This window comes from Aptenodytes patagonicus, chromosome 6 (genome assembly GCF_965638725.1).
Source record: "Aptenodytes patagonicus chromosome 6, bAptPat1.pri.cur, whole genome shotgun sequence".
NCBI lineage: Eukaryota > Metazoa > Chordata > Aves > Sphenisciformes > Spheniscidae > Aptenodytes > Aptenodytes patagonicus.
Genome location: NC_134954.1, coordinates 46,812,990 through 46,827,337, shown reverse-complemented (window position 1 = coordinate 46,827,337; position 14,348 = coordinate 46,812,990). Strand labels below are relative to the sequence as shown.

The following is a 14,348-nucleotide window of genomic DNA, read 5'->3' as shown; positions in this document are numbered from 1 at the left end:
TTGAATTTTGCATTTAAGTGGAGCGTGTAACAGTGGGAAGAAGGGAGATGCATCAAAAAAAGTTCTTTAAGAACTGACTTTATTAAAATATAAAGAAAGAAATACAAAGTCTCATACAAAAGGAAAATTAAAAATCAGGCCAATTCAGAGCTTTCTGAGGCTGCGGTGATTCATTTAAAAATATGCATTGTGTTCAGGACGGTTGCATAGTCAACAGATGTAGTCATGACAAGATGCATTTGACAATGTATTTGTATATACTTTAGTAAGAAGCTTTAACAGAGATTTATACATGGGTGTTTATCCACAGAAAGGAAAAAAAAGTAATCCAGGAACCTGTGGGACCATAGCAGGAGGACATGAGAACCTGTAAAATTTTCAAAGTCTTACAGAAACTCACAGAAAATAAAATCTTTTTTCCTCAAACTCCTGTTGCCATGAATGGCTCCATTCATTTCAGTAAATTTTGATCGAACACAATGGAATTACAACATGTGCAAATAATAAAACTCCCTGTTCAACAATGTTAACTCTTCTCTCCCTAACCTTTAGCATGTGTGATGGCATCATTTTGTATGTAGAGAAAGGGTGGGGTTAACCTGTTGGCTTTGGCTGTATGTAAATTTATGTTGGCATGAAATATTCAGCAGAGAGGTGGGAGAGGTTTCAGTATCTTTTCCAAATGGCATTGCTGTTTCTTATCCTCCATTCCCATACCCTCCCCAGAAAAGTTTTATTTCTCTTCATTTTCCTTCACTGAGTCACTCATCTCCCAATTCTGTCTTTCCATCTTCTTGTCCCTCCCAGTTTGTTTTGGATTCTGGTATATGGTGTTCTTCTTCAGCTCCGTGGCTATTCATACTCTGCTGGGGTAAAGATGATACCCAGTTCCAACAAAAATAACACTTAAGAAAGCTGGGTTTGTCACAGCTACTGCAACTCACTTGAGCACAAATGACTTTGACTTGGCAGCAAGCACCGAATAGTTAATTGAACATCTTAGTGATAGAAAAAATAAAATCGAAAAGTATATATATTTTGGATTACTCAGATGCATGAAATATGTAAACAGTTCGGACGAGTGCGTTATGAAGAGTATGTAATGAGCCTATGAATGAATCAGATTCATTTTAACCAGGCAATGTATTTCTATGTACGTTCTTTCCCTGCTATTCATTCTTCACTGCCCTTCTATATTAGATGTCTTCAGTTTCTTACTCTTTCTCTTCCTTCTTCGAGGTCTGATGCCGACCTGATAATTGTCAATTTGACAAGCTTTAAAAGAAACTTGTCTCTTAATTAAATAGACCTTATTTTCTTGTTAAAGAGAGAAAAGTCCATGGCACATGCTTTTTTGAAAAGAAATAAATCACAGATAATAATGACAACAGCAATAGGACTCCTAAATCACAAAATAGCAGTGTTCACAATTTTATTACACCCATGAATGTCAGTTAACCTTGGCAATGAAACTGAATGACTTTTTTCAAAGCATAGACTACTTGGTATTGCTCAACCCTAATTTTGTTTTTGGCAGCAGGTTTGGATGTTAAAATACATGGATGGCATTAATTAAAATAAGGATGCCTAAGTCTTAATGACCATTCTGAACTGAGAACACTACCCCATATGGTGGCATGGTAATTGTGACAAGATAGACACTAGTGAGACTGTAAGACAAAATTTTTGGAGCTGCTGCTTACCAGACCCTAATAGCAGATAATAATGCATGGAAAATATGTTGCAGTACTCCTTCGCGGTTGCACTGCAGATTCTAACAGGTATGGTGTGGGTCCTTTTAACTAACCAAAAGCTCCTTTTCCTGTTTTCTCTTTAGAACTGATACAAATTAAATTGTACATGCAAGAAAAAGAGCAGCGTCTGCATGCACTTCTATGTTTGTAATTGCCCTATGAACTCTTCCCGAAATGTAGTAAATGGAGGAAAAAAATGGTCAATTAATGAGGACAAAGATTTTTCTTTTTAAAGACCTGGTACTGTGCAGTCTCTTGTTTCTTAAATTTTAGAAAGCAATGTCTGATTGTCTGCATCTTGCTCTCTTGTATGTAGCACCCTCTGCCTAATAATTCTTTAGTTTTTTAAAAAATATTTTGCTTTTGTTTTTTGCTTGTAGGATGGTCGTTTGCGAGTAAATGATCAGCTTGTTGCAGTAAATGGGGAGTCGCTTCTGGGCAAGTCAAATCATGAGGCCATGGAAACACTGAGGCGCTCCATGTCCATGGAGGGGAACATTCGTGGGAGGATCCAGCTGGTAGTTCTCCGGAGGCTAGAGGTGCAGACAGAGGTGAAGCAGTAGATACATTTATTAGATAAATGTCTTTCCAGTCCCAGTGTTTTTGCATACAAGAGATGATGGCTAAAGTCTTGGTCACAGAGAGCTCCTCCTGGCAGAATGAATTCTTGACTTCCTGGAGTCAGGATTCACACAGTGTTTCTGGTTGATACCTCCTGGTCTTGCTGTTCCTGTTGAGGCAAGGCTAGAAGTTGCCTCTTATTTTAATTTGACAAGTATTAGAACAAAAGCAAATGTGGTCCCAAAAGGGGTTAATTTAGGATTAATGTGTGGATGTAGTTTTGACTATCTGCTACCTCCTCAAGGCAATAGCTGGGATACAGATGATTTGAATTCTTCTGATTTCTTTTGTTGTCATGATCAGAGACCTTAAAGTCTTAGTGTGACTTGGATTTTACTTCACTCTTGCTTTTTTATTTTCATTAGTATTTTAATTCACTCCACTTTTTTTTTGTGTGTGTTCTTCTGGTCCTGTCCCTCCACCTTTTTTCTTTTTTTTTTTTTTTTGACCTTCAAGGAATTATTATTTTACTTTCCCTGGTCAGATGAAGGCCACCCTTTCAGGATGGTTTTCTGAGTTGATTAACATAAAACTTCCTTAATTAAGGTAATAAAATAAAAGAAGAAAGAAATTTTAATGGTTATGTTTTCTAGACCTTATATAAATTGATGTTTGCGAATCGCCTCTTATTTTGAAAAGGATTGGTTTTATGATCTCTCTTGCTTCCTCTTTCATGCATGCATGCACATATGCACACTCTTTCTTTATCTTTACATAGATAATATGTATGTACATATACTGGCTGCCCTTACTACTCACCCCAGTTTTAATTTTGACCCTTGAGTAAATATTTTAATAGTTTTTCAACATCTGTACAGTTTCTTAAAATAAAAATACATACAAGTGGATTTGTGGTATAAAAGGTTGTAATAAATCCCATTACAGAATTCCAAGAGATGATTTCAAGCTTCTTGTTTAATAAGCATTGCTGGAACATTTTAAAATGTTAAGAACAATCATGTTTGTGGGTGTATTTGCATAAAATATCAGAGGGGGGAAGAGAATACAGGTATCTTTTAGCATAATTAACTCTTAATATTTTCCTGAAAATTTTCTATTTTATTTACTACCATCATCGATTGATTGAGAAATAGATTTAGAAATATATTACTTTCCGAACATTATGCTCTAACTTTGGTGGGAGGACACTTTGCAAAAGCCTCACTGATGTCAGTCATGCCAGGAAAATATGAAAAATATTAATTAGCAATTCTGGAATATGTTAGAGGAAAACACATTTTTGCTTTCCTTTTCTATGTGACATAGCATTATGCTGTAAGGAAGAATTATAAAGTATATGTTATATTTATTGTGCACTCTTGTGACATAAGAAAGATAGCTCACCTTCAAATAAAGCTCACTCCTGCAAGTTTTCTTCATTTAACAAAAGCCAAAATTTTTTAAAAAAACTTCCAAACATCAGATTGACCTAATAAAAGTATGAGGCTGCTTTTGATAGTTAAGTGTATAGTTTTGTATATTATCCAGATGTATGAAAGAGGTAAATAATCTTGACTCATGTCCTATGAAGAATGCATAATGAGGTCTTGATTGAATCAAATTCATTTTAGACAGGAATTAATTTTTATAGGGTAGTCTTTAGGTTCAGTTGTAATTCCATTTGAGTCTGGAGACCGTAGCAGAAATGGGTTGTTGCCCATTCTTCCCTTTCCCCAAAACAGCTTCCTGAGTACTGCATCTCAGCTTGGTAGAAGGAGAATACGTTTATAAATGCATTATTGTTTTTATTGGTCAGGACACTAATGGAGGTCTTCCATGACAGCTATGTTTTATAAGCTGAATACTCTAATTAGACTGGTTACTGATCAGTTGTTGGGATATTGATTGTGTCATTTATCAAAGAGCTGGAAAAGCAGATTTGTTGTTGCTGTTAATTTAAGACTCCCTATCCCATTGGGTACAAGTCTCCAATGTAGTAGTAGTTTGGATGTTGCAAGGCTTAATTTAGCTAGCAGTATCCATGAGAAAGTAGTAAATGTGGACCTCATGATGTAAGGAATCTTATGTAAACTAAAGAATTTCCAGTAACGAGAAGAAACATAATTGTCAGTGGCTGTGTGGTGTGTGTGTTTCTGTACAGAGGTTCAAAATAGCCTTTTCAAATGGCTCGTGCTGCACTGAGGAGGAGAGAATGTTGCATGTGTTGCCTGTCCACTGAGACTACATTTGTAGCCATATTGTCACCATGAGCATCCCAGCATTGATTTGTGTTCTGAGGTGCATTTTTTGCCTTATTACTATTATTATTATTATTATTTATTTATTTATTTATTTATTGTTGTTATTCTATCATTTTATTTTTAATTTTTATTATTTTATTTTTATTATTTTTATTGGAAGGCAGGTTGCAAGGTGATGTAAGACTCTGTCCTTTCTTATGCGTTGGTTTGCAGGCAATCACTTGCAATGTATTAAACCTCTTGCATCCTTTTACAAAGAAATTGTATGGGTTAGATACATGCATTTCTTCTGTAGATGTGACTACGAAATTTAAGGAATTATATGTTTAGTGTAACATTTGCTGGCATAATGAACATGCACTTTAAAAATAGAAGCCAGTTGGAGGCCCTTCAAAAAACAGATATAAATTCACAGAAACTGTAAAGGTTATTTTGAAAACTAGCCATAATATTCCCCTGTGTGGGCTTTCTGTTTTCCCTGAACAACAAGTACAGAAATGTCTTTCTGGGTCTGTCCCAGTTTTAGAAATTGTGATGATTTTTTTTTTTTCCCTTTTTTCTTTTGAGCAACTGCTCAGGAGAATAAATTAAGCGATGTGGCATGTATGGGGGGTGGGGGAGGATGTCTCAAAAGAAAAGCTGACTAGAGGTGTGACAGGAGTTTGTTTAGCTGCTAGCCAGAAGACCTGCATTTGGGAGTTTGGTGTAACTCCTTACTTGCAAAACTGCGCTAGTGTGTGATCATCAGAACATATGCACTCAGTCTCTGAGAGAAGGGAACCAGCTGGCTGGCAGAAAAATACCATTGGCATTACCCATGTTCTTGTGTTGACAATGTCACAAGCTGCCCTCCCAGATGGAGAATTTGAATGAAGCCAGTTGTGGGTCATTAAAAAAAAAAAGTGTCTTCATTTTTGTGCATCATTCTTAATGATTGTTATTGCTTAGATATTGTCTTATTTCATGGTCAGCAAAAAAGATAGTAATTTTGAAGATATCTTTCAAGTTTCTCATTTGAAATGAAGCAATGTACAGTGAACATTACATTACACTGTATTTATGCACTGTCTGTAGTGACGGCTGATCTTCTGCATTGTTGAACATTTAATTGTTTTGTTACAATATGTGGTTCTGTCTTTCCCTTAGGAACGCTCAGACCAGGGAGTCTTTCAAAAATCAGCCTTTGACGGGAGTCATAACTTCGCAGCTGCTTCCCGACGCAATGATACTATTCTTCAGCAATTTGTAACATGCAGTCCTCAGGAAAGAATAAAAGGTAGTCTCTAGATATCCTTCTCTGTGCTAAAAGAAAGTGCTTTGTGTTTTTGTATTTGAAATCCACAGCCACTAGAAAAGCTGTTAATTAGAGTAAGTGCACACTATGTTAGTTTTGAGGCTTTTGAAGATCCAGCGAGGGTGGGAGAGCTGACTCAGAAGTTGTGAATTAGATTCCTGGCACAAATTCCAGTTTAAGTAACAGTTTCTAGCTCGCTGCCCCAACACGTAAGGTTGGATAAAAAACAAATGATGAGTGCAAAATATATGTTGTCAAAATGTTTATTTTCTATATATCTTTAATGAGTGCAATGATTTTTGCATTGAATTCTTAGATTATGTCCCAGGTTATTATAAGCTAAATGAATTTACACAAAAGTGTGATATTCATAAAGTACACTTGCTTATTTTAGACCTAAAGGTAAAATTTATTCAAAGGTTATAAACATTCCCTTAATTTACAAATTGGAATTATACTAATGAACTCATTAAAAAGAATTAGGTAGATGTGTACATTGTACAAAGAAAGCCTACATGTATGAGCATATGCAAGCATATAAGTAAGAGCTTTTAAGAGCACTTATTTTCCTGTCTTCTTTCATTTCTGATGGCATACTGTACTATCTGTCCAACTTGCACCTGACTCAGCAAGATACTAGTTATTTGAAAAGTTTAAGTATTTGAGATGGTCTTAACCCCTATCCTTTTAAGTGTGCTCTTATCCTTCAAGCCAAGCACATACTTAAATACCTTCTAGTAGGAAGAAAAGATTTTCTTTGATGTAGTTGAATTATGCATTATTTTTCCCACTTCCCTAGACAACTGTGGAATCTGGGTGGCCTGCAAAAAGTAATTTCATAGGCTGCTGTGATGACTCTGTGGGGTACTTTTAACCAAAACCAAAGAGCCCATATCTGTAAAGCTCAAGAGAAACTCCCATATAATTTAGGGGTAAGTCATTTGTGTTGACTTCAATATTTTGACAATGTGACTCCAGGCAAGTAATTAGATACAGGCTCAAGCATTGTAAACATTCAAAGATCAGATCCTTTTGTTTAGATCTACCTTATATTTCTCTTGTATGGAATTTACACTGATTCTGTAGTTACAGGAGAAAAGGGTCATCCTTGGAGCTAGCCTGCCCTGTAGAGTTAGCCATTGCTAAGATCAGAAAGCAGCAAATACCTTTAAACACTTCCTTAACAAACATATAAGCAAATGCTCTGGAGCCATTGATACAGATGAATGGCAACAGGTAACTTGTCACTTAGATAAAGTTCAAAACAAAATAGGTGGAAGAGCTGTACTTTCAGATAAGGATTCTCCAACTGTGATCCAAAAATCAGGATGACTAGTTTGCAGCTCATTCATAAAATCATTTTCAATAGATATCTTCTTAATTAAAGAATGATGATGATAAGGCATTATAGCAAAAAAATGTAATGGCCTCAGAAGACAATGTGTGTCAGATGTGGAAAGGATGCTCTGGAGTGCTGTTGAGGGCTATTGTCAGGGAGGGTTGGGCATGGCTGGGGCTTCCCCGCCATGGCCTGGGAGCAGTTTGAAATTGGAGTCAGTGGACAACAGATGATGAAGACGTTTCTAGCACTTACTAGAAGTATCATTGCATTGCAATTTCTGTTGAAGATCTGGCGTTTGATGAGTAAAATTTAAGTGATCTTACTGGAGAACTGCACAGACGCTTTCAGCAGCTGGGTGTCTGCAGTAGGGCTCTGATCTGAAATTTTCTTGGTGAAAGACACTTTGGGCTTACAGTAGTCCTGCACATTGTATAAACCTTTCTCTAATTTTGAAGTCATAGTATTAATTATTATTGAGCTAATACTCATTCTGCTTTCCATATGAGCTTGTCACTTATTTCCAGTCACTGGTTCAAAAATTTTTTTGCATTGTTTCTTATAAAGTTTTGTCCTCAGTCTTTCAAGGCATCTGTAAAGGCAAAACACGACACCTATGCACAATCCTCATTTAACTCAGTTATGAACTTTGGGTTGTGTGTCTGTTTAAGGATGTGAGTCACAGACATGGTGAGCTTCTTGTGACAGGCAGAAACAGTCCCTTGTACATTCTTACGGTGTACTATCCAGATCTTGTATGTAGAAGTACGGTTGGTACATTTTTACAAAGAACAATAAAAGATGGAAGAGACTTTTAACATAATACAGGATCTAATGTAAGAATTTAATGACGAGCTGTATTACGTTTAATAAAATGTCACTTTCTCAATTAATGTTTTCTAATAAGTTATTTCCAGTATCATTCACTGCTCCTACCAATAAAATTCTTATAAAAGCTCAGCAAAAATACACTGAAGCTTGGCCTGCTAATATTGCTGTCTGTTTTAAGAGTCTTTTTTATTATACACGAGCAAGAAAAAATGATGTCTGGGGAAAAGTGGTTATAGCCAAAACATTACGTTTTGTCTTGCCTGTGGATATTTAAATAAAGGGCAAGGGGATACTGATCCAATATTGAAATGCCATTGTTTGTTCTATTTTTGCATGAATAATACTTGCTGCCTTCAGGTCCTCACTCCTTTTGCTGCCAAGCTGTTGCACAGATTCAGTGTTTTTTAGAACAACTTCTTTGAGAATTGGTACTTCAGTGCCAGCAGCTTTACATTTCTGGTGTTGAAAGATTACTGGAATGTGTTTCATTAGAGGTTCTTATATATTTCTTGTAACTGTACATTATAAATGGTTATAGAGGAAATGCTGTCATCTCTCTGGTTAAGTAGTAGAATAATCATAAACTCTCTCTACTACCATAGACTGCCAGGTCTTCATGGTTGTACAAGCATCTCTGTTTTCATACATGCGTGGTAATGGCAAGATAGAAAATTAAGTAGTGAAATTTTAAATTCATGTTTAAATTTTGCTTGTAAACATTACATGTATCATATAGACAGACTCAATTATTTACTCTCCTAAACTGTTTGATATCTGAAAATTCGGTACATTTTGGTTAGTAGCTTAGCTGTTGTTCTGATCTCTCTGGATCTGTTAAGATCATTTCCTGAGGTCTTGAACATGGAGCCAGTGACTGCCTCTTAGGTTAAATTCTCCCACGCTTTTGCTCCTGCTCCCATTTTGCTGGGAGCTGTGGTCCTTTGTGATCATTTCCGATTCGCTCAGGAAGTCTGACGTTTTTCTGTGTGTACCATTTGTGTACTGCAAGAAAAATGCCAGCGGTAACCCATCACCAAACAGCCTTTGTGAAATGACATATCAATTACTGTGAATCAAAGTTAATATAACTACATGATATGCTCAGTCTCTCCAGCTATGGCTATCGGAAGCTGCTCAAAGAGGGTAAGGCACGGTGTAGGGTGTGGTGTGATTTTGTGGCTTGGGTTTTTTTTCCCCTTCCATCAGGCATCTATTTTCTACTTCGGGTAGTCAGGTGGTTTAGGGACTTCCTAAATCAGAGGTTCTGTCTGGACCATTGTGCCGTTGATACCTCTCTAACTTTTCATCCATTTCTTAATATTTTTTTAAAAATGTAGTTTCCAAAACATCCTCATGGCAATGAGTTCCATGATTTAATTGCACAGGAAACAACACTACTTTGTGTTTGTCCTAGGTGTGCTACTTGATAGTTACACTGGGTGCCTTCTAGTTACTGTGTGTGAGACAGTCAGTGAGAGCTTCCTTTTCCCCTTATGCATAGCTTTTACAATTTCATAGACTCCTCTTGTATCCCCTTTTATTGCTTCTTATTTTAAACCAAAGAATCCTAGCCCGTGTTCCTTGTAGGAATGTTTCTATATGTGTCCAACTATGATTGCCACCTTTTCAATGTTTCTGAATTATTACATCCTTTTTCAGACAGGAAGAATGAAACCTTAGATGCCATTTAAAAACTAGGCACATCATTAACTCTGAGTTTTAGATGGAGTGTTTGGACTTCTGTTAAGGCTATGACTGTCTGTTTCCTTTTGACTTTACTAAGCATATATTCGAAGAACGATCCAGTGCACTTCTATTGTATTGTTCCTGAGTCGTAATTGCTGAAGTAATAGCCTTTGTGTATGTGTCAAGAGTTTTCCCCTACTCCCACGTGTTTCACTTTGCAGTCACGGACAGGGAATTTCACCTGCATTTCCTACTTACTTAATATCCTGCAATCTTTTTGCAGAGCTTCATAGTCTGCTTATTTTTGGTAGTTCTGAGTGTTTTTACATGAGTAAATTTTTTCATCTTCTGATTAATCTTTCAAATCATTTAATTACATTGAACAGTATGAGTTTCCCTTTGTTCTAAATTCTTTTTACTGTGAGAACTTGCCCTTTACTCATCTCTGTTTCCTGTCCTTAAATTGCAACCTGAAAGAATGTGATCATAATGCAAGAAGCCAGTGTGCATATATGTTAGGTAGCATACCTGTTTTCTGTGTCAGACTGGCAATCGATATTTTTTAAGGTCTCGTTAGAACTTTCCTCCTCTTCTGCTCACCTTCAATATCTTCTGATGATGTTCTCACTTTTCCTGAGATACAGGGTTTGAACTATTTGTTATCTTTCTGATCTTTAGGAGGCTATCCAGCCAGTAGGAGTTTTACAGGATTCTTGAGCTAATTGTGTGGTTTTGTTGGGGTTATTTTGTTCGCTTTTAGGGAACTATCTCAGTGCTCTTATCTAATAAATATAATCTATTGCCGTCTGCCTTGATCCCCTCCTCATAAACCCTTTTTCTCTCAAGTTAGATTAGTACTTTCACGCAAAAGTGAAAGTACTTTGTGCAAAAAGACTAGCAACATTCAACATTCAACGCAACAGAACAGGTCACATGAAAGTGTGGTATGTCAGTATTGTTAAATCGCTTACCTGCCATTGAAACCCAAGAATTATTAATTGTCCACGTTTCCTGTTAAGTTTTGGAGGGGTGAAGACATGTTCTACATTGAAAAATGTAGGGACTTTTTATAAGATTAGACCTTTAGACTGAGAGGTGAATTTACAGGACAATAATGAACTGGCCTACAGCAGGCACAGCAGTCTCATTAAATACTGTAGGTATGTAAGTATTGTTGCTTAGCAAACCACTGAATGGTTTAATTGAGTAGTTCATGTTTTTCTTGGTCCAAAGTAATTTTCTGGTGTGAGCTGAATGCCTTTTGTAAAAGTAAAGAAGGAATTACCGTAATGGTAGGAAAATGAAGACGGTAATTCAGAAATGCCTCTTTCTTCTCTTGCCATGGGATAACAGAAATTTTTCTTCTTCTGAACTCTTTGCCGAGAATGTGGTTCTATTCTGTACATGAAAGGTGGTAAATGCTCCCCATCAAAGGAAATGAAAGCATGAACCTACAATCAGTTAGGATGCAGCTATGTAGAAGTGAAAATCCACTCAAATGGAGTAAAGCAATTTGTGCCTTGCACTCAACTTCACTATAAGCACAAAGTTTCCCTATATTTATCTTTAGTTATGCATACGCAAATTTGAAAATCAGCTCTTCAGGAAATCCCAAGGGGTATATTTTCTGCTTGGTGTGATTTTAATTCTAGTTTAGTTAATTTAGGGATTTGAATAATTTGTGACTCACTTCAGCATTGCTTGAGGCCTTCCAGTCCAGTCATTGATCAGTGAACTGGTGTAAGGTACTTGTTTCTGCGGCTTATTTAACCCCTTTTTAAATTTTATTTCAGAGTTGCCAGTGTCTGATCGTGGCAATGGTGAAAACGAAACCCCTCCACCTCTCCCACCACATCCCAATGAGGATCTGCTGAATGAGGATTATAACCATAGGTTGGACTTTGGCTATTCTTAATAGTTACAGCCCTAATTGCTCATTAGTGGTTGCGATAGTAGTTCTAATTGATTTTAAAATAACTTTTTATTTTGTAAAAATTTGTACCACCGTTTTTAGTCACCTGGATGATCCTTTAATACAAGCTGGGAATGTTATTTTAGCATTTAGTGCATTGATCATTTCAGTTGTTCATAAGCTGAAGTATGCTGGCTCTCCATGATATATGGATCACAATACCCAGCATGTGTTCAGTAAAACAAAAAGAATCCCAAAACATAATCCCAATTTTTAAAAAAAGTGAATTTAAAACTTATATCAATGGGTGCTATGTGCAGATGCAGTGCCTGAAGTCTCTTAAAGCTTTAAAAACCCTAGCCAAATTCAGTTTGTAGGAAACTGAATCTTCTTATGCAGCACGTCAGCCAAAGACATCTTGAGGTTACAAGATGAAGCTTCAGTAAGTTTGAACGTTGAAACGTGTAGGGGAAAAATTAATGGACACTTTACCAGTTGTAAATGCATTGGGTAGATTTTTCAGATATTTTAAGAATACCTTTTGTAAAGGCTGGTGTGCTTGATGGCAGCTACAAGCTTTAATTTCCTTAGTAAATACAGAAGTTTGGAAGTGCAGAAAAAAGTGTAAACACGTTGGCGTTTGTGATAGCATATACTTTGTCTGTCTCAAGTAGCACAGGATTCAAATCAAAACATCATTTCAACCTATCATAATCTGATGCTGAAAATTCAATGTTGAACACTGTTTATTCATTTTGTGTGTATTCAATTTTGACAGTCATGCAACTGTTTTATTGCAGTGATATTAGGAAAGTATGCATTTCAACTAAAAACTTAGCCATACTTCTGTCCTTGTGTGCATGGACATGATTAAAAACTACCCTTCAAATGACTGTTGCACATAGTGTCGAAGAGTAGATATATTTTATTATGGGTACCTTGAATTCTTCGTACAATGAAGACTCTTGTAACTATTTTCTGTTTGCTAACATAGAGTAATTTCACTAGAGTAATTTCATAATTTCTGGTCTCCCAGGCAGGTATGTATGATGTGGTAAATGAACAAAAGTCTACATAGACTAACGGAACTCTGCATTAAATTCTCAACTGCAGTTATTTGCTAGAATCTGTTCCTAATTTTTCAACAAGCTGGGAGCAAAAATATTCTCTTAAACGATAATGATGTATCAAAATGATGATGAATTTACAGGCCCTTTCTCCCACCCTGACTTTTTTCCAGAGTTGTATTCATTTTCCATTTGGAACTTAAGTTCTGTTGACATTGAATTGCTATGTCAAGTCATGCTGATTTCACCGAAACTGTGTTTCAGCAAAAAACTGGGGAAAGTGTTTTGACACTGTAAAACCAAACCTTTTGATTGAACAGTTTGGAAATAAATGTTTTTAATTTTGGAACTGCTTTTTGGTTTCAGAGTATTTATATATATATATATATATATAAAAAAAATTTGTGTCTCTAATTGAAGAGAGACATGGAAGATTTCAGATGCATTACAGTGAGGTGTTTTGACTCCTCACAGGTGAAAGTTACTTTGACTTTCACTCAGGTGGAATTTTGAAATGTTTAGATATTCACCTAACTTGAAGTAAAATAATTAAAAAACAAAACCAAAAACCAAACCACGATATCTTGGAATTCTTCAGACTGTTATGGCATCCTCCATAAGACCTCCAGGTTCCAGCCTCTGCAGAAGTGTTGCAAGGCTGTAAAATAACTTTGTATTAGCAGATGAAGTAGAATTGAGCCAGGTACGTTGGCAGTATTTTTCCAGCTTTCTGTAGCATGTTCTTTGGAAATGCAGTGGTTAAACATAACTAGCAAAATTAAAAAAAAAAAAAAATTAGCAGGTACTGTTATGTTCCTCTGTTCTTCTGCTAAATAAAATATGAATTGTTTAAAAGCAATTATCACTAAGCATTTACATTTATATTTGTATCCGTGATGAAAAACAAGTGACTGGCGGTGTTAAGTCTCAGAAAAGAAAGTTGAGGATCAATAACTGATTTTAAAATGCATGGCTGTAAGCAACTGGAGGAAGAAACACGTATATTTGTGCATGCTTTAATTAGTTCACTTGTGTTTTGAACTGGTGCCTAAATAGTTTACATGTCTTTTTTTTCTTTTTTTTTCCCTGCAGCCCTATCATAAATTCAGCAGTGCATTTAACAGATCAGCACATCAACTTCCGATCTTTGACACCAGCCAAGCAGTCTGAATCAATTAATCTGAAAGCCTCAAAAAGCATGGATCTGGGTAAGAAGGGGTGGGGTGACATATAGGTCAGCTTTTTAGCGTTAGCCCATCTGCACCATCTCTGTTTCTTGCTTTTGTTTCTTAAACACAAACATCAGGGAGTAAGTTGCGCAGAGGAGCTGCAGTGATGGGGAGAATGGTCTGCCTCCTGTAGCATCTAATTGCAAGTACCCTTTTTATTGAAGCTGAAGAAAGGGTTTGTGTTTTTTTTTTTCTTAAAGGCCATTCTGTCCATTGTATTGAAAGCGTAGCTGAGGAAAAGTGGGAGCATTTGTAAAAATGAGCAGAAAGAATTGCTGTACAAGTTTTCTATGTCTAAAAAATATAGCCACACAGCAATAACAAAAGTCATTTTCATACAGAATATAAATGATTGCAGAACTACGCTGGACAAAGGCTAACTTTCTTAAGACAAGTTGTATATTTCTTCATTGA

General features: G+C 36.2%; 1 protein-coding gene across 2 annotated transcripts in view; it reads left to right on the top strand.

Annotated features, from left to right (window-relative positions):
• PARD3B (par-3 family cell polarity regulator beta) overlaps positions 1-14,348 on the top strand; it is a 445,805-nt gene that overhangs the window by 238,685 nt on the left and 192,772 nt on the right. Inside the window, exons 12-15 of one of the 2 annotated variants that reach the window (XM_076342436.1) lie at positions 2,135-2,305; positions 5,723-5,852; positions 11,520-11,619; positions 13,798-13,913. In XM_076342436.1, coding sequence (XP_076198551.1) covers positions 2,135-2,305; positions 5,723-5,852; positions 11,520-11,619; positions 13,798-13,913 — 517 coding nt within the window. The remainder of the gene's footprint in view (positions 1-2,134; positions 2,306-5,722; positions 5,853-11,519; positions 11,620-13,797; positions 13,914-14,348) is intronic. The other variant, XM_076342438.1, reaches the window with a different exon arrangement.